Here is a 26,947-nt window from a genome sequence, read left to right on the forward strand (position 1 = left end):
GCAGGAAGGAAGTGAGGAGGGCAGCCGGCAGCTTCCCCTTTTCTGCCCTGCTCCAGGCGCTGGGCTCTCCCCCTCAGTGCCTAGGAGCAGGGACGGTGGCACCATGGCCCCCCGCACAGCTGCCGTCCGCCAGACCTGCTGCTGCTTTAACGTCCGCATCGCCACCACCGCCCTGGCCATCTACCATGTGGTGAGTGTGCGGGCAGGTGCGGGAGGCTGGGTGCGTGCGTGCGTGTGTAAGAGCAGGGCCCCGATCCGCTGCCCCCGCCTCCACCCCCGCAGAGGGAGGCCCGCCACCCTCCGCCTCTCCGTGGGACCCTGGACAGGTCCCCTCCGTGCCCGGGGCCTCAGTCTCCCCCTCGGTCAGGCTGGGAAGGGGGCCCTGCGGCCGCTGCTGCAGTGGGAGCAGGGCTGGGAGAAGGGTCATCCTTTCCAGCCAACGGAACTCACCGTCTTCCCGAGGCTCAGTTTCGGCCTCTGTAAAATGGGGCAAAATGAGCAGCTACAAGGTTCGAATGGATCAGCAGCCGGGAACGTGCTGTGGAAGCCAGGAAGCTCTGGAGAGGTGTGGGCTGGGATTGTTGCCCGGGCGTGGAGTCAGGCCCTGCCCGGCGCAGGCTGCTTCTTTCCGTGGGGGGCCTGGGCCAGGAGGCAGGTGGGAATCTCTCCCTTGTGCTCCTAGCAGGGACGGACGGGCCAAATCCTCTGGGTTGACAGCTCGGCAGACCACTGCCTTCCCTCCACCAGAGAGGACTTGAGGTCCTGTGCCCAGGGGGAGGGTGGCTTGCCTGGTCCCACTCTGGGGCGCCCACCCGAGGAGAAGCGGCCTGGTGGTGGCTCCCCTTGGGAAGCTGGTGTGCACAGCCCCGGTGAGGAGCCCCTGTCTTCTTTTAGTGAACAGTGACTCTGGCTGAGCCACAGCCCCCTGGGGCCAGAGGCTCCCTGCTCTGTTTCGGTGGGTAAGAGTCAGGGTCTCTGTTCAGTCCTGCCCAGACCCTCCACCACCACCACACAACTCCCAGCCACACGGGCTGCCCTAGACCCAGACGCCTTCCTCCTACGGTGACTCAGGGCCTGTGGTTAACAGTTCTCTCATGAGCCTAGAAGGGCTTCCTCAAAATTAGCCTAAATCTGGCATTCTGTGGTGGGCTGCTGTAAACTGCTTCAGCCTGGCTGCATCTGCTTCCTGTCTCTGGGGGCCGGGCAGGCTGGGCTGAGGCCTTCAGAGGGGCGGTGCCGCTCAGTGGTCAGTGCACAGCCTTGGGATGCACTCCTGCATGCAAATCCTGGCCTCACCGCTTCCTAGCTGTGCAGCCTTGGGCCACTGACTTCACCTCTCTGAAACCCGGTTTCCTCGCGGAGCAGAAGAGTACCTCTCTGATAGGGTTGTTGAGCTCCTATCTACAAGGCACAGAGGCAGCCCCTGACGCAGAGGAAATGTTTGTCACCAGTGTGCGTCAGACCCAGCGCCGGCTGCTGTGCCCCCCACTCCCGTAGTCAAGCTGTCAGACCCCAGAGTGCCGGTTTGGGGAGTTGCTCAGAGGTTGCCTCACCTACCTCCTGCCAGCACGAGAGGGATCCTGAGAGATGTGAATGGCACCTTGGCTGTCCCCACACCGAACCCGTAGGGCCCCTTCAAGCTCTGAGATTGTAGAATAGTCTCTGAAGGACAGTGAGGTACACAGAGGGGTCCCTGTGGGAAGCGGGCCCCTGGGCCCTTACCCCAGCTCTGCCACTACCTGGCCCTGTGCCCCAGGATGACTTTCTCTTTTGGGTTTCAGTTTACCCTTTACAAAAATGACAGGTGGGGATGTGGACTGGCTCAGAGGTTTCTTTTTTCTTTTTTTTTTTTTTTTAAGATTTTATTTATTTATTCATGAGACACACACACACACACGCAGAGAGAGAGAGAGAGAGAGAGAGAGAGAGAAGCAGAGACACAGGCAGAGGTACACGCAGGCTCTTTGCAGGGAGCTCGATGTTGGACTCGATCCCAGGACCCAGGAATCATGACTTGAGCCAAAGGCAGACGTGCAACCACTGAGCCACCCAGGCGCCCTGGCTCAGAGGTTTCAAATGCCAACCTGTTTCCAGGCCAGATGGGTCACGCAAGTGAGTGGAGAGGGGCAGAGGGACCTGCGCTGACCTGGGGGGCCCTGTCCTGGCTCTGTTCTGGCAGCTGGTCTCTGCTTCCGCTGATTATTGCCACAAAGGAATGTGGGTCTGAGCTGTTCTTCTGACATTTAGAGAGGCAGGAAGCACAGGCTTTTATGTCATGTTTTCTGATGTTTCCATGTCGGTGAATGATTCAAGGTGAAAAAGAAATCCCTGTGCTGGCCAGGCCAAGTCCACAGGCAGGCTGCGGGGGCCTGGTGGCTGTCCTGCAAACCCCAAACTTTGTGACTCTTGAGGCTTCTTCTTGACCTCACTGTCTGAGGTCCTCACCTGTACATGGTAAAGCAACATCAGTGCCTGCCCACAGAGCTGGAGGAAAAGTGCGGGCAAGTGATCAGGGCAGCCTTTTGGAGTTTGTACCATTGGTGGAGGAGTAGAGTTTGGTTGTATGGATGGGGAGGAATAGGTGCACAAAGTGTAGAGGCTGAGGGACGGTGGTTTGTGTAGGGGACACTACACAGGCCAACCGGGATGCTTCAGCTTGGGATGCAGGAGGTGGAAAGAGCTCAGAGTAACAAGCTGAAGAGTCTGGACCATCACTGTAGTGCGCTCTTGATATCTGGGACTGGAAAATTCTTTGTCATGTGGACTGAACTGCACATTGTAGGATGTTTAGCAGCATCATTGGCCTCTAACAAGGTGTTCATAGCTTCCCCGGGTTGTGATAACTAAAACTACCTCCAGACGTTGCCAAGGGTCCCCTGGAGACAAAATCATTCCCGGTTGAGATCCACTGTCAGTAATGTGAACCATGGGGAGCCATGGGACGTTCTAGAGCGGAAGGCATGGGAACAGAGGAGCCTGGAAACCGTTAAGACCAGCCCAGGCAGTCTTCTCTGAGGTCCTTGGTTGGTTCCAAGGGGGAATCAGCCTCTGGAGAAGCCTTTGCTCCTTCCCAGAAAGGGCAGGTGCCAGGGGGTTTCCCACGACCCAGCAGTCAGGAGGCAGGTGTGCTGTCAGGGGCTCTAACATCTGGATGGAAAAAGAGAAGCTGTTGTCCAGATGTGTTGATGGCCAGATTGTCATCATCTGGAGCCAGCCATGGATGACAGCTGCATACTGAGAGCTATTCGTGGACTTGGTGTCTCTGGGGAGGGTTAAATTTGGACACCAAAGACAGTGCTACACTTTATTGGTCATCGGGGACATTCTTATGGGAGGACCCTCCCATGTCCAAGGGCCAGAGGGCCTTCCTCAGGGTTCTGCTGGGCTTGTGTAGAGGGTTTGCTCAGTCATGGGTGATTTCTGACTGAAACTTGCATGTGTAGGAGGGTCAAATAGCTTTCTTAATTTGGCCTCTTTGGCTCTGGCTTGTCTGGGAACCCAAAGCACGTCCTAAGTCAATGGCAGGAGGTGGGGATTTCTTTTGCCCAGAAATCTCTTTCTCTGCCATCTCCTCTCCAGGGTGCCTAGAATTGCATTAGAAATGCATCGTCCAGTGGCACCTGGGTGGCTCAGATAGTTGGGCGTCTGCCTTCAGCTCAGGTCATGATCTCAGGGTCCTGAAATGGAGCCCCACGTCCAGCTGCTCACTCAGCGGGGAGCCTGCTTCTCCCTCTGCCTCTCCCCCTGCTCATGTATCTCTCTGTCTCAATTGAATAAACAAAATCTTAAAAAAAAAAAAGAAATGCATTAATGATGAAAAGCTTATACCCACTTTAGGGCAAGGAGGGAAGGAGGCTAATGTTAGCTGTTTCTGGGTTCTAGGGTTGTGAAAGCTCTAATTTTTTTCTGCACTCCTATATTCTCTGTATTTGGTACCATGAGCATATACTACTTTTTTTAAAAGATAATTTTATTTATTTGTTTTGTTTGTTTGTTTCTTTAATTTTTTAGAGCCCCTGCAGGGGGAGGGTCAGAGGGAGAGGGAGAGAGAATCTCAAACTGACTCTGCCCTGAGATCACGACCTGAGCTGAAACCAAGAGTTGATCACTCAACCGACTGAGCCACCCAGGCGCTCCGAGCATGTACTACTTTTTAAAGTAAACTTAATTTTAGAATGGTTTTGGATTTACAGAATTATTGTGAAAACATAGTACAGAGTTCCTGTATGCTCCTCATCTGGTTTCCCCCCGGATTGGGAGTCGATGAGTCACAATCGATGAGTCCACATCAATAGCCTGACTCAAGCCCATGCTTTACTCAGACTTTCTCAGCTTTTCCCTAAACATCTTCCTTCCTCTGTCTCGAGACCCTATCCAGGATACCACGTTGCATTTAATCCTCATGCTTCCTTAGGTTCCTCTTGGCTGGGACAGTTTCTCAGATTTCCCCTGTTTGGGGTGACCTTGGCAGTTTTGAGGAGTACTGGTCATACATTTTGTCAAATATTCATCAAATGGGGCTTGTCTGGTGACTTTCTCTTGGATGGGCTTGGGTAAAGTGTTATTGGGAGGAGACTGCAGAGGTAAAGGGCCATCCTCAGCACATCATATCAAAGGTGTGGACTCCCCGACATGTCTTGTCACTGTTGATGGTAACCTTGATCACCTGGTGAAGGTCATGTTTGTCAGGTTTCTCCCCAATGCCCCCCCACCCCCATACTGTCCTTTCTGGAAGAAGGTCATTTAAGGAGTAGAGAGCTATTTCTTGAGGGCAGACAAGCTATAGCATATTTGGGATATTTGGAATTTCTCGTGGGAGATTTGTCTGTTCTCATTTGTTATAAAACTAAATGATTTATTTATACCAGTAGAAACTCATGGATATTTATTTCATACTTTGGGTTCTTTTTTTTTTTTTTTTTTTTTATTTATGATAGTCACACAGAGAGAGAGAGAGAGGCAGAGACACAGGCAGAGGGAGAAGCAGGCTCCATGCACCGGGAGCCTGACGTGGGATTCGATCCCGGGTCTCCAGGATCATGCCCTGGGCCAAAGGCAGGCGCCAAACCGCTGCGCCACCCAGGGATCCCCTATACTTTGGGTTCTAATTCAATGCTACTTTCTTTATTTGGTTGTTCTAGTATGCTACATTTTTTTTTTTTTAAGATTTTATTTATTTATTCATGAGAGACACACACACACACACACACACACACAGAGGCAGAGACACAGGCAGAGGGAGAAGCAGGCTCCATGCAGGGAGCCTGACATGGGACTCGATCCCGGGTCTCCAGGATCATGCCCTGGGCTGAAGGTAGCGCTAAACCGCTGAGCCACCCGGGCTGCCCAGTATGCTACTTTTTAAATTGGCAAAACCACAACAAAAAAGTAAAGCAACCTCCATTATTTAAAGGAGTCTGTCCTTAATGCAGATCAATTCTCCAACATACCTTCATTTTCTGTGCCAAGCCCAGGGCCAGGGTGTGGGCCTGACACGTCAGAGCCTGTGCCTTCATCGGCTCAGGCTTTGAGTGACAGTGGTTTTGGTGGATAACAGTGCTGGCTGTCACAGGGGCACAGATGAGGGGTCTCAGCCCAGTCTGGGGTGGAGGGTGGGGATGCAGAAGCAGCTCTTGGAGGTGGGCCGGTGTGCCAAGGATGAGCAGACGTGTGCCTGGGGCTGCTGGGGAGGGAGCAGCTTGAGCAAAGCCTTGGGGATGGGAGAGACCGTGTGATGTTTGGAACACTGAGAAAGTTCACGTTGCTGGGGTTTAGGGAGGGATGGCTGTGAGGTGTAGCAGAGGGAAGCTGGACCGAGGTCCTCGTTTCTTTTAGGCCTCAGAGCTGAAAGGATGGATCTCTGCTTGGTCCAGTCCTCTCATTTTATGGATGAGAAAGCAGAGGGCCAGGAATGTTCCTGCCTTGCTCCAGGTCACAGGGAGGTAGGGCAGGGGGCTCCTTCTGGGTCGTTGCTACCAGCACAGATACAGGGAATGAGCCAGTGAGTGAACAAATGAATTTCTTACCTGGCCCATGCGCTGGGGTGGTCCGTCTGTCTGGGAGGCCCTTCCCTCACCCAGTCTTCATTTCTTCTTTATGGTCCAGCTCACAGGAAGCTTTCTCTTCCAGAAAACCCTCCTGATTTGTCCTTGTCAGACTACCAGGGGTGGGGGGTTCTTCTTTCTCCTCCATTTTGGGATTGAAAGTCACAGCGCCTTCTCCATCACTGACCTATGATGTGACCTGGAGCAGGAAGGCACCTTTGCTGTCTGCACCTCAGTTTCCTTTTCTGTTAACTGAGGCTGGTAGTCTCTGCCTCAAGGGTGATTGCTTTGAGGTATTGAGCTGATATGGCCCTATCGGAGTAAGGAGCTGCAGGCTGGTGCCCAGAGAGGGCTGGGGGAGCAGAACCATACCTTTGAAAGCTCATGTGTTTGGGGCCTAAAAATAGACCCCAACTGCCAGGTGGGGAAAGTCCCGGATGAAAGTCTGTTAGAACCTCTGCCTTCACGCCTGATGCCCCCATGTGGGGCAGAAAGGCTCTGGTCTGTGCCCTTCCTGAAGGTGTGAAGAGGCTGGTGGGGGTAGGGTGGCATTGTGGCCTCACTCCAGTGCCATGGCCCCGGGGCCCTCGTTGGAACTGAGTTATGGTCTTAATCTCTGGGATGTGCATCCCATCCTCTAACTTATAAAATGGTGGAGGCCCACACAGCTCCTTGAGGAGACCATGGGTGCCACCAGACCAAGTGGGGGCTGCACACAGGGTCCTCCGGGGGCAAAGTGAAACATTCTTGTGGCACCAGGCCTGGAGGGCTGAGTGATAGAGGTCTTCACCCTGGAGTGGGCAAGGAGAGACCAGACGCCAGGCTGGGCCTTCTCTTCTCCCCACTTCCTGCTTTTCAGGCCCAAGGGAAGGGAAGGAAGGGGCTTCTGGAAATGGGATATGGGTGGTGGTCCCAGCCTTCAGGAATCATTGGGGTTGAAGGGACTCACTGAGTCAGAGGGCCATGGTGAGGGGAGGCACCAGCTGAGAAGAGGGGGTCCCCCCTAGAGCAGGGTCTGGGGGCCCCTTGAGACTGGCCCCGGGACTGGAGGGCAGAGTCTGGATGGGCTGAAGCTTCTCTGTCAGCATCCTGACCCTGAACCTCCCTGGGAAGTGGGGCTTATAATATAAGCCCAGGCCAGCAGACCCAGAGCCAGGACCGTCATGGAGAAGGGGGCCACAGAAGCCCTAACAAGGCAGGAAGCTGAGCAAGAGGCTGCACAGGGGAGCCTGCTGACTCCCTGCCCTTCCAGGCCGCAGCCCTGCTGTGAGCCCAGGGCATCCCTCCCCACCCCAGCCTCAATTTCTTCCCGTGTCAAATGGGAGCTAGTGACCCTGAAGTGCACAGTTATTCTGAGATTCACAGGAAACCAGGTGGAGACACACCCAGCACCTGATGAGCGCCCCACAAATGGCAACTAACACTGGAGCCCCCGTTCGGCAGGAGAAGAAAGGGGCTTGGGGAGGCCAGTCTGCTTTGCAGCCCGTGGTGGATAAGGAACAGGAGCCCCGGGGTTCTGCTCACGGCCCAGACCGTGGCGGGGAGGGCACGCTTCTTGGCAGTGATGGGTGAGGGATCGATGGTAAGATCCCGGGGGCCTGGCTGGTGGAAATGTGGAGCCCACAAGGAAAGACGCAGTTTCGATTTCACCCACAAAATGGGGAGAAGGTGGGAATAACAGAACTGGCCTGAGGTGAGGATGAAGGGATGTGGGCATCCCAAGGAGGCCCGGGCCTCTCCTGCGAGCCCAGTGGTTGTAGTAATAGCCATGGGGGAGGGTGGGAGGGCTTCACTCTGAAGGTAAATAGGGAACTGATGGTTTGGGGGAATAGTATGGACACAGAGTTTATCCCCAGATACTCAGGAAGTAGAGGCTGATGGGGGTTTGGGCCAAGCGTGGAGAATGACTCCGAGCCTCCCAAAAGGGGCTCCTCCTAAGGGAAAATTTGATGACCCGACCCCCTCCCCTAAACCCAACCACTGAATGGCGGAGGCCCCTGGGATTCACTGGGCCGGGGATTTCACCGAAAGGCTTGCCATGCTGTCTTCTTTCACAGGAACAGGTCTGGAAGGGCAGAGGGCACATGCGGGGGTGGGGGGCTCTGACGATGGTACCCCGGCTTGCCCAGACAGCCCAGGCCACTCCCCATGCAGTGCTACTGTCATGGCAGTTCTTACGCGACAAGGTGATAAACTGAGGCACGCACCATCTGAATCGTGTTCCCTGGAGCTCCCCACCTTTGGACAGCCGTCCTTCTGCCTGGGGTGCTCTTTCTCCTGGCCCTGCCAGTCCTGAAGCCTCCTGCTCTGTGGACCCCCTGTTCCCCCATGTCTCCTATATCCCTCCACCATTCCAGCCACACGGCAGCTGCCTTTTCCTGGGGGCCTCCTGGGTGCCCGGCACATGCATGACCCCCGGGACACAATCCCCAAGAGAAACTGCTCGCAGTTTCCTGCATGGGGCTTACCCTCACTTTTGCTTTTGCTCCTGCCTTTCCCTCTGACACACTCTCCCCACTGCCCGTAGGACAAGAACTCTAAGACTCACTGCTTCTCAGAAGCCTTCCCGGAGCCCCATGTCCTGGGCCCCTGAACTCCCCATCTTTGCCCCCGTCCCAGGGCAGCTCCCCACTCCCAAGTCCTGGGGCCCCCATGGATCCTGTCTTCTGGCCCGGAGGCCCAGAAGTCTGATTTATCTTTGTGATCTCCAGGGCCTGACGCATAGTAGGTGCCAGCTAATCTGTGTCTTATTTTACTTTTGCAAACCTTTCCTGGATGCGTAATTCACATATCACGAGTGTGCATCTTGATGAACTTTTACAAAGTGAACGCACCCGTGTAACCTCTCCCCGGCTTGAGAAATAGGACAAAACCAGACCCAGAGGCCCCTCCCTCATCGCCACTCTCACCCCACTGGCCTCCTCCAACGTATGTTCTAGAACTAGGCAGGAATGAGATTACACAGCAGGTGCTCCTCTGTGTCTGGTTTCCTTCTCTCAACACTGTGAGCTTCCTCCGTGTTGCTGTGTGCAGCCACCCCCGCCCCCCAACCCCCCATCATCCTATTTCTTTTTTTTTTAAGATTTTATTTATTTATTCATGAGAGACACACAGAGAGAGGCAGAGACACAGGCAGAGGGAGAAGCAGGCTCCATGCAGGGAGCCCGACGTGGGACTCGATCCCAGGTCTCCAGGATCATGCCCTGGGCTGAAGGTGACGCTAAACCACTGAGCCACCCGGGGTTCCCCCATCATCCTATTTCATTGCAAGAATATACCACCATGTATTTGACTGTCCCTCTGTGGGAGGGTGGCTTCTGGCTTGAGGCTGTCACAAATAGAGTGGCCAGGGCCGTGGGGGCTTGTGGTTTGGTGTCCACACACAAGCACTTCTGCTGCTCAGTGGGTCTTTCTGAGTGGGTCTGTCTTTGGTAGCAGACACATGTCACCTCATCAGCTCCTCACGGCAGCCTCGATGCTTCTCTCTGTTCTACAGATGAGGGAACTGAGGCACAGAGAGGTCAAGTGGCCAGGCAGAGGGGTCAGTGAATAGTGCAGGGGCCAGGGGTGGAGGGAAGGGCAGCAGGGCAGCAGCCTTAGCGGGGAGCTGGCGCTGGGGCCGGGCAGGGGCCGCAGCTGGGCTCGGGCTCCGGGAGGGCCTGGCAGACACTATCTGAGGCTGGTTGGGGCAGTGACTGGGGAGATAGTGCTGGGGGGGAACGGCCCCCACCCAGTTGTCTAGATAAGCCTCCACAGGAAGTATGGGGTGGCGGGGGAGAGGGTGGGGGAGGAGAGCTTCCTCTTGACGCTGATGCATCTGGTTGTCTTCTCCCACCCTCCTGCCAGACAAGCCAGGGGCCCCCAGGGAAAACAGAGTGGGCGGGTTGGGCGGGTGGGCTTCAGTGAGGCTGTGATGACACCAATGTCACTGCCTCTGGTGGTGATAATCGTTTAAGTGCACAGCAGCCCTTCCTTGGGACCCTGGGTCCCTGGAGTCGGAGGACACACGGTCAGGGTGGAGCAGTCCTGAAAAGGGAGAGGGGCAGGAAGAGGTACCCACTTCCCATTTTGCAAACTGCATGATCTGCTGAGGAAGGGTTAAGGGCATGCCTGGGCCTGGCTCCCCGTGCAACCTCGGTCAAGTCACACCCAGGCTCCCCCACAACCCCTCGCTCTCCCCTGACATAAGTGAGGCGGGGGTGGGGGGGGGCGGGCAATCTGACCTCATAGATTTGCCAGGAGCAAATAAAGTGGAAGGCTAGGAAGGTGCCCCGCACCGGCTGGCGCCTAGCAGGTGCCCACCGCGGGAGGGGGGTTCTCAGTGAATGGTGCCCCCTGGCATCTCAGAGGGTGGAGTTCCTCCTGCCTGCTTCTGGGAAGTTGCATCCTGAGCCCGGGAGATCCGAGACAGTGGGCCCACCTTCCTGGGCTGGGAAGTGGTTTTGAGCCCCAGAATTGGGGATCTCGTGTCACCAACCACCATCATCATGATCGTAGTCACCACTCTCATATCAAGAGGTCACCACCCTCATCAACATTAGCAACAATGAATGTCAAGGCCGAATTATGACTGCAGTCAATCGCCACTTCCCAGGGTGCCCACCAGGGTTCCGTCTATCACTGCCACCCCTGCCACAGCCGTGGTCACCTCTATTGACGGCTGCCCATGTCATCGTAGCAGTCACCAGCATGCCGGAACCGGCGACACGACAGCCAGTGCCCACCTTGCAGCACGGCCGTCACGGTCACTCCCACCTGACCAGCATTTTGTCCGCTACATTTGCCTGGAGGATCGCTGCCTCTACGGCCCGGGCCACATTCAGTGGCGGCCCCCTTCCTCCCACCCTCCCTGACTTTGCTACTTCTAGTTCAGCTCAAGCTGCTGGTGGCTCCTCAGAGCCACCAGGCAAATAGAAATTCTCCTGGCTTCCTGGCCACTTCCCCCCTTGCTGAGCTTAGGAAGGTTGTGTTTGTTATTGAGAAAGAAGGGAGGGGGGGATGGGAATGGGAACTGAAACCAGGAAGAAGCAGAGGGAAGAGGTGCAAAAGGGGAATGGGGAGCAGGAGTGACAGGGAGGTGGGCTGAGTATGGTCAGCACTGATGTGGTCTTGTAGCCTGAGCCCTGGCTCGCTCTCAGGACTGAGGTTAATGCAGGCTCAGCAGCAGACCTCCTGCGTGAGCTTGGGCTGGCCACTGCGTCTCCCTGGGTCTCCCTTGGGTGCTGGTGACGTCCCCCCTCTCACGGAGAGGCACTCTGGCCCATGAGTTTCCTTGGGTCTGACCTGCCAGCCTTGGGGCCTCTGCATAGAGTGTTCCTTCTTCCTGGAATGCTTTTTGCTCTTCTCTGTTGGGAAGAGCCCTTAAACCCTGCTCAACCATCTCCTTTTGTGAAACCCTCCCCGAGTCTTCCAGATAGTAGTGATCACCCCCTCATCAGGGACCTATTGTCCTCTGCATGTCCCTTGTTGTGACTCTGAACACACTGGTAACCCATGGTTTCCCCCCGGGGACCATGACACCTGCAGACCAGGCCAGGGTCAGTGGCTTGTCTGCACGGGGCCTGGAGCCAATATGTGCTCCGAGAGTATTTATTGGATGAACGAACAGAAGGAGTGAATGAATACCTACACAGATTAGTGAACCCTCCCCAACGATGTTCATCTAAGCAGCACTTGCTGTATGCCTGGCTTTGTGCTAGCGTGTCATTTGACCTGACAGTGGCCCTTTGAGGCAGGTCTGGTAATTGTCCCCATTTCCCCAATGAGGAGACAGGCTCAGAGAGCTCAGTGGCTCGCTCAGGGGCATGGAGCTTGGGTTGGGCCTGGGATCCCCCGACCCAAACACCCTAGCTCTACTCTGCCCGACCTCACTGCTGAAGAGGGAAGGCCCTGGGAGATGCTGTACTGGGGGAGAGGAGGATGAGTGGCTGCTGTCCCCCGGGCCCGTGGGAGCCCTGTCCTGTCCCAGGAGCTCGTGGGTCACGGTCCAGTCAGACCCTCAAAGCTCCAGGAGAAGTCAGCTCTCTGTCCAGGTGGGTACCGGCAGGGGTGGGGGTGGGGTGAGGGGCAGGTGAAGGCCAGGGGCCTGGGACAACTGGATGCTGGGGGGCTCCGGGCCTCCCCCAGCATACCCTATAGGTAAGCCAGGTACCTTCCGGGAACTATAAAGGCTCTTGGTTAGGGACTTGGGTGGAGCAGTGAGGGCCTTCTGATGAGCAGGGTGCAGCTCCAGGTGGGCCATCCTGGGTGACCTGGGTGTGAGATGCCATAGTTTGCAGGAGTTCAATCATCCCAGTGACCCTGGATGCAAAAGGGGTGCCTCTCCTCATTGACCAGAGAAGGTAAACCGAGGGCAGGGCAGAACCAGGAACTGGCCAGTGTTACAGCAGTGAGGCAGGTGGCAAGGAGGCCTCATGCCCCAGCTGCTGGCTCCTGAGCTGGGGGTATCCAGAGCTGCCGGGGACGGGGGGCAGATGGTTGGCAAGACCCACTCAGCCCTGGGTAGAGCCCCGGACCCTTGGGCCGAGAGCACCAGGGTTCAGATCCCTGCCGGGCCATGTGAGTTCTCCTCTCTGAGCCTCTGTTTTCTCATCTGTAAAATGGGGGAAAATGTTGCTTCTCTTGCAAGGTTTTGGGAGGCTGTGATGTAAGCTTGTGTGTGCAAGGTCTGAGCACACAGTAGGCACTCACCAAGTGTTAGTTCCTCTCCATCCCATCTCCTAGGGAGCTGAGACTCCCATCTTCCTCCTGCAGATTAGGGGCCAGCAGAGGGCTGATTCTGAGTACTTTCCGGGAGCTGAGTACTTGCCTGGCTCTGAGCCTCAGGGCTATTGCCTGCCTTCTATGGACCTGCAGGGTTCTCACCTGGCAAACGGGGAAAGAATTATCTCCCTCCCCTTACACAACTGTTGAGAAGGTAGAAATGGAGGAAACCCAGGGGGTTTTTACAAAAGGAGGACGACTTCTAGCACCTGCTGCCCTGGCACAAACTATGTGTGTGGGGGAAGGGGATGGTGCTCCTCTGACTCTGCTGGGGCGCCAGCTTGGGAGTGGGGAAAGCTTCAGGCAGAGGTAGGAGGTAGGAGGTTGGGAGGTGCTGAAAGGACTGGCTGGAATGAAATCTAGGGCCCATTGGCCTGGGCTTGAATCCTGGCCCTACACCTTACCAGCTGGAGACCAAGGACAAGTTACCGGACCTTTCTGAGTCTCACTTCACTCATCTGTGAAGTGGGGGTGGGGGTATTCAGAATAGTCCCTCTGCCAGGTTTGGGAAGATCATTGGAATGGTGTGGAGTCAGGGTGTGCAAACGTCCCTCAGCTTCCCTCCCCTTCTCGGGTCATAGGATATGGTGGGGGAGCTGGGAGGCCGTAGCTGGGATACTAATGGCACAATGGCAAAGCTGTGAGAGATGTTAGGGGCCAGAATTGAGGGATTGGAGACAGCTGTGGGTTAGCATTAGTCTGTAAAGTGGGGTGATGCCCGAGGGGACCACTGGGGCCTCGGAATGACAGTGTTAGAATTTCCAAATTCTGGGGCAGCCTGGGTGGCTCAGCGGTTTAGCGCTGCCTGCAGCCCAGGGCCTGATCCTGGAGACCCGGGATCGAGTCCCACGTCGGGCTCCCTGCATGGAGCCTGCTTCTCCCTCTGCCTGTGTCTCTGCCTTTCTCTTTCTCTGTGTGTGTGTCTCTCATGAATAAATAAATAAAATCTTAAAAAAAAAAAGAATTTCCAAATTCTTCAACTATATTTCTTATTAACTTCTGGACTTTGTGTGTATGTGTGTGTGTTTTACGATGTTCATGATAAGCTGAATGGTAGCACATGCATATAATTATGAAGTAAAGAACTGTAGAGGAGTGTGTTCGAAAGGTTTTACTGACATAGGGACATGATCAAAATACCTGCACCCTCTGGGGTGCAGGTTAGCAGGGGCTCTGAGATGTTTTGGGGGAGTGGGGTGGGTGCCAAGGTGCCAGGAGAGTGCTCTGAGGTTGGGACTCTAGTCTCCACTCTGTCCCCAACTTGCTGTATGTCTTTGGGCAAGCCACCTAACCTCTCTGAGCTTATCAACCAAGCAGAGGGCGCTTATAAAATACATGGGCAGAGGCTCTTTCAAGCAACTGGAGGTTGGAGTTGTCTGATTCTGAGCTTCGTTCCAGGTCTCAGACAACTCTGGATTCTTGGGACTTCCAGTCTTCTCTTGCCACACCTGGCCTGTCTAAGCCCACCCACCAGCACGTGTCTTACCTGTGCTCTGCTCGCACACCCCCAGGGGTGGGGAACTCACCCTCCCACAGGGTGCCCTGTCCTGTTCTGGATGCATCTGTCCTCTGCTTCCCTTTCTCCTTCCCTCATTAAAGGTGAAATTGGGAAGTGGAGGGGCTGGGGCCCCAGGCTTCAGGGGCTGAGGAAGCGGCTTTTCTCTCTTGGGTTGTTTCCTGTGGGTTCCAGCCACAGCCCCCACAGCATCAGCCTTCCGCTCTGGGCTGCTCTCAGCATTTTGGTGAAACAAAGCTGTTTTTGTTTCACCCTGCACCAGGTATAGGGGGCAGCTAGAGTGAGCTCGCTGTCCAACCCCCCACCCCACCCCCAGAGCCCTGCTCCAGTCTGGCTCTGCCACTGCATGCAAGCTCACATCAGTCAAACGCAGATTGGTTTGCTGAGCACCCCAGGCTCAGTGCTTTGCAAATATGGTGCAATTTATTCCTTACTCTATGCAGTGATTGCCAGTTTCCAGATGAGAAAACTCGGAGAGGTGAAATGAGTTGCCCAAGGTCACATACTGACTTGGATTCAAATCTATCTCTGTCTGACTCTGGAGCTCAGCTCTTTGTCACTCTTCTGTGTGGTCCCCTTCTGCCCCCCTGAACATAATGTAACATGGCAGGAGGACACATTGAGACCTACGTCTAGGAACGCCTGGGTGGCTCAGCAGTTGAGCATCTCTGCCTTCGGTTCAGGGCATGACCCTGGGATCTGGGATCGAGTCTCTCATCAGGCTCCCTGCATGGAGCCTGCTTCTCCCTCTGCCTGTGTCTCTGCCTCTCTCTCTGTGTGTCTCTCATGAATAAATAAATAAAATCTTAAAAAAAAAAAAAAAAAGAGACCTGCGTCTAAGCTGAAAAAAAACCCAATCAGCAAGCGGAAAACGGTGTTGGTGTTTGGGTGCCTGCCAGTTAAGCGTGAGTTCTAGTGCAGGGCCACCCAGGAAGCCAATGTAAACTTCGGCCTTATTAATAGAGGTAGGGCATCCACTACAAGGAAGAAAATAGTCTTGTGATTCTCAGTATAGGCAGATGGTGCCTGGAGAACTGTGTGTAGCGGTGGGGGAAGGGAAGGAGGCTTGTTGCAGGGACATGGACACACAGAAGACCGCGAGTTCCTGTGGCTGGAAGTATTTAAATAGAGGCTGCTTGGCACAAGAGTCCTGTGTTGGATGGCAGAGGGCACAGGCAAGGTGACCTCCAAGGTCCTTTTTTTTTTTTTTTAAAGATTTTATTTATTTATTTGAGAGAAAGAGAGAGAGAGAGGGAGAGAGAGAGAGACAGAGAGAGTGGGAGGGCAGAGGGAGATGGATAAGCAGACTCCTCCTTGAGCAGGGAGCCCGACATGGGCCTGAATCCCGGACCCTGGAATCATGACCTGAGCTGAAGGCAGACGCTGAACCTACTGAGCCACCGAAGCATCCCTCCAAGGGGGCTGCAGTTTTGTGGCTGGACTTCAGCCATCACCAGGGCCACAACACTCGGACCCATCAGATTTGGATGGGGCCCATTCATTTGTCCGTTCACCCCGTCCCTCCATCCTCCCATCCATCCTCTACTACAGTAGCTGGAGCGGTGAACGAGAGGCTTAAGCCTTCCCTGCCTGGAACCTACAATCCAATGGGGGTAACAGCAATCATAATAGCGAGCCTTGGTGTTTTAAGTGAGTTATTCCATCTGGCCACAGTACTGCTCTGCGAAGCAGGTATTATGATCTGCATTTTGCAGATGGAGAAATCGAGGGGCCGTGGGGGATGGGATTGACAGGGCTCCCTGGGCAGTCACGGATCAGTTGCTGCCGGGCTATGTTGATAATTCTAAGAACCTGGAGCTCTGTGATGCTCAGATGCTGTGATTAAGATCCCATGATGCCCAGAGCCTGTTGTTGTAAAAGGGGGTGCTGAAGAGGGGCCCAGTCACTGGTGGAGGAGCCCTCAGGGCCGTCCCACCCCCAACTTTGACCTTCAGTAGTCACAGTTATCGTTTTAGTGAGAATCAGGCGTGGTTCTAAGTGCTCTCCCGGGATGTTCGGGATGTTCGCACTTTCTCCTCATAATAACCCTCTTAAATAGCTCCAGGCACTATCCTCATCATACAGATGGGAAAACTGAGGCACAGAGAGGCCGAGCAACTTGCCGAAGCTCACACAGGTGGAAAAGGAAGAAGGAGCTTGAGCTTGTCTATCTGTACAGGCCATACTTTATCCCCAGGAGCCCCATGGACCCAGCCTGCGGGCCTTCCATCTCCTCCAGGAGCCTCCCCACAGGCCCCCACTCTGGACTGCCCGCCACCAGGGGTGGGAGGCGGCAGGGTGGAGCTGTGAACTGACCCACGGTCTGTCTGCCTCCAGATCATGAGTGTGTTGCTGTTCACCGAGCACTTAGTGGAGGTGGTTCATGGCAAGGCCTCCTGCAAGGTCTGGCGGACGGGTTACCTCAGGCTCGGTAGGTCCAGGGAACTCGGAGCGGGAGGGGCAGGTGCAAGGAGGGGCAGGTGCGAGGAGGGGCAGGTGTGGGGAGGGGCAGGTGCAAGGAAGGTGTGGGGAAGGGCAGGGTGGGGAGGGGCGGGTGAGAGGAGGGGCCCTGGCTGTGGGCAGACTGGCTGAGGTCTGACGCCCCACCTCTTCCTTCTGAGCCTCAGACATTTCATCTGCAAATAGAGACCTGTCCCCACCCTAGTATCTAGGTGTGAGAGCAGACAGGAAGGTGCTTTGTCAATCTGGCCGGCCAGGAAGGTGACAGCAGGACTCTCCTGCTCACATCTGTCTGTGGCTGCCCACCACCCTGGAATAAAACAGAAACTCCCACCATGGCATCCAGCCCCTGCCGACCTCTGGCTGCAGGTCCCAGCACCCCCTCGAGCTCCCTGCTCCCGATGGGCTGACCACAGCAAGCTCAGCTGCCTGGGCTCCTGGTCACTCAGCTCACAGGCTGGCCTCCCCCTGGCTAGAGCAGCCCGGGGCCACCCTCTCACCCTGCAGCCGGGTTACCGAAATGTTGTGTTTGCTGTCTCTGTGGTCCTCCAGGGCTGAGAACTGCAGGAGGGCAGGGTCTGGGCTGGCTTGCTCACTGTCACGGCCTCCACACCAGTGATTCCCAAAATGTGGTCCTTGGAACCCGCATGGGTGTCCTGGGGGCACCTCCGGGCCCCTCACTACTGTCCCTTGCCTTGCAGCCAACCTGATCTCCAGCTTCCTGCTCATCATCATGCTCTTTGTCATCAGCTTGAGCCTGCTCATCGGAGTGGTCAAGGTGAGGGCTTGGTCGGGGTCGGGGAGGTTCTGGGGGCTGGCCGGGACCCTCAGCTATCCTCCTGCCCCCTTCCTATTCACACCCACTGGGTGAACAGCACTGACAAGAGGGTGGGAGGTGGGTGCTTTGGGAGACCCCACTTGTGCCCCAGGGATCTTCATGCTTGAGGACAGTATGGGAAGCCTCGTTTCCACACCAGCCTTCTGGGGCTGGAGGCCCTGGCTCCCGCTGACACACACCCTCCAGGGTGGGGGCACGCACACAGATACTTTGGTCATACTAGCTGCTAACCTTCATGGTTGGAAGCTGCAAATGCAAGAAGCAGGGAATTTAGGTAGAGAAAAGAGGAAGGGTCATTTTGAGGTGTGGGGAGGTGAAAAAACAGTGGGTTTTGTAATCAGTGAGAGGAACCAGAGCAGAGAGAGCAGGGGGGCGGGTAGACTCTTGTGGCTCAGTTCCACCCAGCTAGCTGGGGAGGGAGGAAAGGAGGGAGGGAGGGAGAGAGAGAGAGAGAGAGAGAGAGAGAGAGAGAGAGAGAGAGAGAGAGGCTGTAGCTCAGTCTTCTGCGAAGAGGAACCGGTCTGTCCCTCATCCCCCAGGGGACAGGAAGCCAGGGCCTCACTGCACAGCCACCAAAGCAGGACCCAGCAAGAGTGGCCTCTTCCAGGGAGCCTGTGGCCTGGCAATCACTGGCCAGGAGACTGGTGCAAGGAAGGATCAGGGGCTGCTTTGGAACACCTTCACCTTGCCTGCACCCCCCTCATCACTCCCTTAGCTAACAGCACCCTTTCGAAACTCTGTACCCCAGGGAGTGACTTTACCTTGTGCCAGGTGGGTCCTGAATTATTGTGCAGAGACACACATGGTCCAGCTAGAAAAGTGGACTGGGTGGTCCAGAAGGCCCTGAGATTGAGTCTGGGCTCTTCTGGCTGCCTCCTGAGTGATTTTAGACAGCCACATGAGAAACCACAAAACCACCCCTTCTGTGATTTTGTCCCCAGTGGCGAGTTCATGTGCCCTCATATTGGTCACAGTAGTCACTTGCTTTAAGTTGAAGGAGAGGGACTTCAGCCTCAGCCACCCAGGGCCTCTGACCATGACCACACACCCCAAGAGTGGCCCCCACAGAGGAGGGTCCCACCATCGCAGCAGTGTGGGCTTCCCCTGCCACCATCGGACCTTTGCTCATGTTGGCCCTTCTGCCTCCAATGCGCTCCCCGTTTCCCCCATGGTTCTTACCAGATCTAGCCTCAGGGTCCCCACCTCTAGGAAGTCCTCTCTGATGTAAAATGGACACAAAGCCCCTCCTGGTGGGGTTCTTCAGAGCAAGCAGGGTCAGAGCCGGCTCCCGGTGGCCCTGGATCTCTGTAGATGGGGACCCTTGCTCGTGTGTCCTGGGACACCAAGACGCCTGGCCCTCAAGGCCTGGGTTTTACCTCCTCCCCATCCCAGAACCTCAGTCAGAGGAAGGTGCATGGGTCCACCTGAAGCTAAGGCAGGAGGGGGTGACGGGAGAGAGCCGTGTTACCCCGGGAGGGACAGGAGCTGCCAGTGCGGGGGGCGCACGGGGCATCAGTCTCCGGCAGACTGCTTGACAGTGCTGGGCCTGTCTTCCAGAACCGGGAGAAGTACCTGCTGCCCTTCCTGTCTCTGCAAATCATGGACTTCCTGCTGTGTCTGCTCACCCTGCTGGGCTCCTACATCGAGCTGCCCGCCTACCTCAAGTTTGCCTCCCGGAGCAGCTGGGTGGTGAGTACGCAGCCCCGTCCCACGTCCCATAGTCGGCCCAGCCTGGGCAGGGGGCAGGGGGCAGGGGCTCAGGCTAGTGCGGTGGCAGCGCCCGGGGCCCTCCTGGGCTGATGAGCCCGAGCCCATCCAATCACCTCAAGTTCCTTTGTCTGTAAGATGCACCTGCGAGGGCTGCCACCCGTGTGGGCCACGGGCATTAAGTGAGGAAAGGTTGCCCTCCGAGGGCCCAGTGATGGCCCTGTGGGTCAGGGCCTTTGGGCACTACATCGCAGGGAAGGGGACATGTGCGCCTCAGTCCCCAGCCTCTGCTTTGTCCCTGTTTTGTCACCACATTGAAGGAAGGAAGATACAGTCGGTTAAAGCCAACAATGAGCATCCACGGGGCGGATGCCAGTGACGGAGATGCCAATCCCTGACTCTCCCTAACTGTTGCCCTGGAAGTTAGGGAGTGGCTGGCCCCGGGCTGGGCATCGGGAGACCCTGGGCAGAGGCCGGGTCCTGCCAGCCAGGGCGGGAATGTCCAAGAAGCGGGCATCCGTTCCTTTCTGGGTCCTGTGGGCTGGAGAGTCCCCGGTGTCTCTGGCTGATGGCCTCTCGAACAGCACCGGGACCTCCAGCTTAGGGCTTCATTGCTGGTTTGTCTCCTTCCTCCTGCCTTTGCGCCCCAAGGGTCCCTCCAAGGTCCCACTGATGACCTTGCAGCTGCTGGATTTCTGTCTGAGCATCCTGACCCTCTGCAGCTCCTACATGGAAGTGCCCACCTATCTCAACTTCAAGGCCATGAACCACATGGTGAGTCTGGGCCAGGGGCCCGCCCCCATCACTGGCTGTGTGGCCGTGAGCGAGCTGTGTCCCTTGTCTGTGCCTCCATGCTTAGGTTCCCTAGAGATGGAGCCCGGGAGGAGGATGCTTGTGCTAATGATTGATTGCCGGAGAGCTCCTAGATAAACACTTGAGGAGGACTGGGGACAGCATGGGGCGGGACAAAGGGAAGGAGCCGGGCAGACGTGTGACCTTAGGGGTGGCCCTGCCCCATCCTACAGGGAGCCCTGCTGTGTGAATTCCATCACAGAAATAATACTTGTTTTTTATGCTTGGAGAGAGGGGCACTCAACACATCTCAGTATGGCCCCACGGCTTCTCTGCACAGTTTTAGGGCACTACTCAATATAAGTAAAGAGGACCAGACGACTTCTTCAGGTCCTCTACATCCCTTGATTGATGACAAAGCAGCCTGGTCTTTATAAAGATATGTCCTCAGATTTTTGCGGATCTCCACATTAATACCACTACAGTATGTCATTATCCCTTCCTTCCCGAATATGGCATAATTTTACCAGAGTAACCACACACACAATACATAAGAAGCTACAAAAACATTCAGAAATGACAGGCTGCGTAATTCCCAGGCTCATTTGTTGCCTACACGACTTGTTCCCACACATCAGCGTTGCAAAATAATGTAACACTTCAGATAGAGCCTTTTAAAAAATATATTTTACTTTTTAATTTAAATTCAACTAATTAACATGTAGTGTATTATTGGTTTCAGAGGTAGAAGTCCGTGATTCATCAGGCTTATATAACACCCAGTGCTCGTTCCATCACGTGCCCTCTTTAATGTCCATCACCCAGATACCCCATCCCTCCGACCCCCTCTGCTCCAGGGACCTTCAGTTTGTTTCCTATGATGAAGAGTCTCTTATGGTTTGTCTCCCTCTCTGATTTCATCTTGTTTCATTTTTCCTTTCCCTCTCCTATGATCCTCTGTTTTGCTTCTTAAATTCCACATAGGAGTGAGATTATCTGATAATTGTCTTCCTCTGATTGACTTATCTTGCCTAGCATAACACCCTTTAGTTCCATCCACGTCATTGCAAATGGCAAGGTTTCATTTTTTTTGACGGCTGAGTAGTATTCTGTTGTATGTATATACACCACGTCTTTATCCATTCATCTGTCTACGGACATCTGGGCCAGATAGAGCCTTTTGCATCGTCTTTTATATAATCCCATTTGTTTGGTTTAATGTTGCATTTAGCATGTCACTCCAAAGTGTGCATAAGCATAACAGAAACTAAACACAACCCACCATCTCATTCTCAGCATTAGAAATGATTATGGCAGGGACGCCTGGGTGGCTCAGTGGTTGAGTGTCTGCCTTCGGCCCAGGGTGTGGTCCTGGAGACCCGGGATCGAGTCCCACGTCAGGCTCCCTGCATGGAGCCTGCTTCTCCCTCTGCCTGTGTCTCTGCCTCTCTCTCTGTGTCTCCCATGAATAAATAAATAAAATCTCAAAAATGAAAAGAAAGAAATGATTGTGGCAGTATAGTCAATGATTTTGTGAAGTTCATATCTCAGTTCTATACATATTGTTAAGGCATGATGAAATTCCTGAATCAATGAAATATCAGAGTTGAAGAAATTAAGGATGTCCACGATAAACACACACACACACACACACACACACACTCAAATAAACAAACATAAATAAAGACTTTCTCTAAGGAAAAAAAAGAATAATATTCGTTTCTTACAGTCAAATGTAGTGACTTGAAATGGTAAACAGTCACTGTCTCACACTGTTTCTGAGGACCAGGGATTTAGGAGTGGCTCAGCTGGGTCATTCACACTCAGCACCTCTCATGAGGTCTCCCCAGAAATGGGGATGGGGCTGCGGATGCCCAAGGGCTTGACTAGGTCTGGAGGGTCCACTCCCACGATGGCTTGCTGGCACAGTGGGGGCGTGCATCCCAGGTATGTCAGGCCTGGGCGGTTCCTTCAATGAGCCTCGCCTCTGGAGAAGGCCCCACTACAGCTGGAGGTGGGGGCTCTAGCCAAGCAAGAGCCAGCTGGGTGGGCATCTGCTGCACCTGCTTCCCTCGGTGTGCTCGCCCGTTGCAGGTGGCCGATGGCAGGTAGCGCCTGCCTCTAGGGCGGTGGCAGGGATCAACGGGGACAGCGGTTGTGCCACACCACGTCTTCCTCCATGTGTGGATGCTGGAGGAGTTCCTTGGGAGGAGAGGCACTAACTTGGCTCCCGAATCTGTTGCAGAATTACATCCCCAGCCAGGAGGGTGTGGCTCACAGCCAGTTCATCAAGATGATGATCATCTTCTCCATCGCCTTCATCACTGTCCTCATCCTGAAGGTGAGGGCCCCCTGAACACGGCTCTGGGAAGGGTGGGGAGCCTGCGCTGCCCAGGCCCCCCTGACACCAGACTGTCAGGAGGCAGGGGTGTCACCAGCTGTCTCGAACTGATGCCCTCCCTGTCTTGACTCCTTACTCCACCGCCCCACCCCACCCCAAACCAGCTCCTTGGACCCCACTTGGGATCCTTGGGATGAAGGAGGGGATCTGTGAAGACCATCAGCATCCAGGTGTCAGGGACTTAATATATAACCCAGAGAGACCCTGATCCAGGGAAGGAGGAGAGATTCAGAGAGTTTTGGATGCGAGTCCCAGTTCTCCCCTTGCTAGCTATGAGGTTTCCTTTCAAGTCATTTCTCTCTGGGCCTTGGGTCTCATCTGTGAAAGGGACAGAATGAATATTGCTTTGCCCTTCTCACAGTTTTATATGATTCAGGCACCAACATGTAGATGGCTCCTGAGGTCATATTATTAGAGGTTTGCTCATGTGGAAGAGGGAGGGGAATGGTTTTATTCTTCTCTGAGGTGGTCAGGCCCAGAAGATAGAGTCCCACTTCAGGTCCCCATTCTAAGAGAGATATGACAGACTGGAGTGTGTTAATAGCAGCACAACCAGGAGGGTGAGAAGGTTAGAACACTCTGCCATCTGAGGGGGTCAAGGAAACAAGGGCAATTTGGCTTGGAAAGAGGAGACACGATGGCTATCTCCAAGTACTGGAAAGACCCCCATGGGGATTCTAGAGGCCAGAACTAAAGCCAGTGTCCCAAAGCCCAGGGGAGGCTGATGTCGACTCAACAGAAGGAAGGGCTTTCAAGAATGTTCTTTTCTAATTGTGAAAGTAACGTAGGGTCACCGTAGAAATTTGGAAACAACAGAAGACCAGAAAGAAGGCAATCAGCTCACCATCCACCACCACTCAGCGCCCCTGATATCTGAGCGCATTTCCTCCCAGTCTTTCTGTGTGTGTGGGTGTAACCGGCTGTCACTGCCTCCTTTTACTGGGGACCCCGAGCAGCCTCTGCCATCACCTAATGCCATCCTGGAAACGGAACTTCACTCCTCTGAGCCTTCCCTCAGAGGACGGACCTAGCACCATCCTCTTCAGCAAAGGGCAATGAGAACTTTCCTGAAGGCTTGGGGAAACCAGCGCGGGTTGGCGTCATACACGGTCCTGGACCGTGACTCCCCAAGGCCCACCACACACTCTGTCTCTCCCGCCTCCAGTTCTTTATCCCCCTTGAAGGGGACTTCTCTCTGTGTTCCTCACTCTCCTCACTGGCCACCTTTCCCACCTGCTTCCTACTTCATTCTTTTAACATTCATTTTATTTATTCCTGCCGCCTCTAAGTCCCCACCATGGGGTTCCATGAAACAAGAAGACTTCCAGAAGGCAGGACCCACCTCCTTCCTTAGGAGGCAGTTTGGGGGCAGAGAGAGACCCACTGGCTATTGTTCCTTGAACAAGTCCTGGGGGCTTCACTCCTGGCCTTGGAAGTCCCGGCAGTGCTCTTCCATCAATCACTAAGAGAAAGCAGTTGCTTTCACCACTTGCCATCTCAGGAGGTAGTGAGCTTCCAGCCTCAGGGGGCAGAGAAGAATGGTTTGCAGGGCCGTTGCCCCCAAAGCCCCCTTCTGTGCTAGGTCTGTAGGGCAGTGGAAAAAGCAATATTCAGAACACCTGGGGCTGGCAGGTGAGGTACCCCTCAACCAGGAAGTGCCCAGCATCTGTCCCAGGCATGCTGGGGCAGTGGGGATGGTCAACGAAGCATAGTCTGACCTGGGTCTTTTTGCAGGTCTACATGTTCAAGTGCGTGTGGAGATGCTACAAACTCATGAAGTACATGAACTCAGCTGAGGAGAATAGCAGCTCCAAGATGCTACCGAAGGTGAGCCTGGGGATGGGGAGGGCCAAGCCCCAGCCCTGCCACTCACCCCGTCACCTGGGGCAGGTGTCTCTCCTTCCCTGGGTTTCGGTTTCTCCACTTGTGAGATGATTAGGCCAGAAGAAATGTGAAGGTCTCTTTCAGCTCTGATAGTCTAGGCTTCTGTTCTTTCATTCATGCATTCCACATTTTTTGCCTCTTACTCTTTGTTGGCCTAGTCTCCAACCCTGGGAGCGCAGAGAAAACTGAGATGTCATCCTGTCCTAGGGGAAGGTAGAGCCCAGAGTGAATCCAGACACAGAGATTGGACTGCAATGTAGTGTGAAGCATGGGGGGAAATGGGAACACAGAGGAGGTACCTGGCCTCCTCTGGGGTATCAGGGAAGGCTTCCTGGAATGGGTGACACTTGACCAAATGTCAGCTGATGCAAGTTAGCTGGGAAAGGGGAAAGGGCCTTCTAGGCAGAGGGATGAGGTGCACTTAGAAGCAGCTCGTTGGAGACATGATGGGAAGAGTGTAGCTGGTTTACATTTCCCCTGTCACTTTCCTCATCTATAAAAGGAGATTGTATTAGTGGAGACTCTTTTGTTTGCAAGTGGCAGAAGCCCAACTCAATCTGACTTACATGGAAAAAGGAAATTTATTTGCTCCCAGAACTTCAAAGTCCAATGGAGGTCTGGCTCGTGGAGGCTGGCTGAGTTGTGACACCTGGATGTGATCTCATCCTCTCCATCTCTTGATTCTGCTTTGTTGGGTCCATTTTCAAGCAGCCTTTTCCTCATGATGGCAAAATGGCTGCCAAAACCCCCAGGTTGACATCCTACCGTCTCCACAACCCCAGGAGCATGTCTGATGGACCAGCTGGGGTCACTAACCAAATCCCAAACCAATGACGTTAGCCAGGGAGGATGAAATTCTACTTTGAATGGCCATACTCAAGTCGCCTGTCCCACCCCCGACCTGAGGGGTGAGACCAATTCTGAAAGCACGTGGACTGAGAAGGTTTTCCCAGGGAAAATGGTGCATTGTCAACACGACAAGGGGGCTTGAAGCCGGACTGGCAGATATGAGTCTGTCCCCTATAGGAATAGACACTGCCCCTGTCTCGTGCATGCCGTGTCTAGCATAGGAAGTACCCAAGGTGTGCTGGTCCTCACCATCAACCATTTTGCCGGAGGTGGGGGTTGGATGGAGCCCCTTGACTCCATGTTGGGATCCTGTTCCTTCCGGCCCGGTCCTTAGCCCCCATGTCTCTGTCACTCCTAGGTGGTCCTGCCGTCCTACGAGGAAGCCCTGTCTCTGCCATACAAGACTCCGGATGGGGGCCCAGCCCCACCCCCCTACTCAGAGGTGTGACGCCCACCAGGCCCCAGCCCTGGTGCTGGGAGGGGCGGAGCTGTCTCATCATCCGCTTCTCTGCTTTGGTGGCCGCCTCAGCTTGGGTGACCCACCCAGCTGACTTCAGGACAACCTGCTTGTGTCCCCCTCGCTGGCCTGCTTTTCCCATGGGGCCTGGGAGATGCTCACAACTGGGTCAACTTCAGTCTGAAAGACTCCTTGAATCTCTCGGAAATTTGGTCCAACAGGCCTCGGCTTATTTTTGATAGGCCCCAACACTTGTTCAAACCATTCATCGTCCTGAATTCAGTGAGTTTGCTGAAACCACTTCAACGTGACCAGTTTAACTGCGTGGCTGACAAATGAAAAGCACCCTTCTCGGTGCAGGGAAACTAGCTCGGTCAGACAGCCACGGTCCGTCGCATTGGGTTTTAGACCGTTGTCTGTTCACACGGCAACGCAGCCAAGTCATCATGCCTTGGTCCTCCCCGCCAGACACATCTGTGCGATTTCTTTAAGATTGCTTGTTTCAACAATTATGGGGAGCCAACCACCAGTCGATTCAAACCAGGGATAAAATTCAATAACAACAATAAAAATCAAATTAGTCCCAAACCGTTCCCTTCAATCTAATCCAATAACTGGCTGCCCACTAAGGTCAATTCAGTACTTCTGAGGGGCTGAGTAATTGTTAGTTCGAACGAAAATTCAGGCAGTTGCCAAACGCCATCCAATTGCTACTTCCAGGAAATGCCAGTTGTTACAATTACCGAACTGTCCTGACCAACACACAATTGTTTTGCTGAAGACAGACGATCGTCACCAACAACCAGCCGCATGTAATCAGTGTAGTGGTGCAGCAGTGGGATCCGTGACGAGGGTGGCATCAGGCGAGGCTGTCTCTGGCAGGAAGCTGGCGGGCCATTCCGCAGGGTGGCCCATCTGTTGCCAATTCAGGCAGGGGCACCTCTGATCTGCCCAATGCTTGTGCTTATGCAGAAATTTAGCCCTGACATCGGGCAGGTCCGATTGCTGGACTAAATCCACATGTCAGTTCAGTCAAAGCAGGCAAACTCTTTGTGGGCGCAGACCCTGCCAGGGGGGCTTGTTTCGGTGGTGGCAGAAGGGAAGATAGGTCCTCTGGGATCTGGGAGTGGGGGTTCAGAAGGAGAGGGCTGTGTAAGAGGCTCCCCACTGGCACCCCTTTGTTTAATTGCTTTGTGTGTGTTGGGGAAGAAGGTTCAATAAAGCAGCGCCACGCTTC

General features: G+C 54.6%; 1 protein-coding gene across 1 annotated transcript; it reads left to right on the top strand.

Moving 5' to 3' along the window:
• LAPTM5 (lysosomal protein transmembrane 5) lies at positions 1–26,947 on the top strand. Its single transcript, XM_077898804.1, has 8 exons — positions 1–190; positions 16,660–16,753; positions 17,484–17,560; positions 19,178–19,309; positions 19,979–20,101; positions 22,365–22,460; positions 24,255–24,347; positions 25,612–26,947. Exons 1-8 carry the CDS (start codon positions 104–106, stop codon positions 25,699–25,701), a joined length of 792 nt encoding a protein of 263 aa, XP_077754930.1. The 5' UTR covers positions 1–103; the 3' UTR covers positions 25,702–26,947.

This window comes from Canis aureus, chromosome 5 (genome assembly GCF_053574225.1).
Source record: "Canis aureus isolate CA01 chromosome 5, VMU_Caureus_v.1.0, whole genome shotgun sequence".
In the NCBI taxonomy this organism is placed as follows: Eukaryota; Metazoa; Chordata; class Mammalia; order Carnivora; family Canidae; genus Canis; species Canis aureus.

Bases quoted from the DNA above. Each gene is read 5' to 3' on its own strand.
- LAPTM5 (XM_077898804.1), top strand. From the start codon at position 104: ATGGCCCCCCGCACAGCTGCCGTCCGCCAGACCTGCTGCTGCTTTAAC. The intron at 191-16,659 runs GTGAGTGTGCGG...GTCTGCCTCCAG, and splicing joins CCCTGGCCATCTACCATGTG to ATCATGAGTGTGTTGCTGTT. The intron at 22,461-24,254 runs GTGAGGGCCCCC...GTCTTTTTGCAG, and splicing joins TCACTGTCCTCATCCTGAAG to GTCTACATGTTCAAGTGCGT.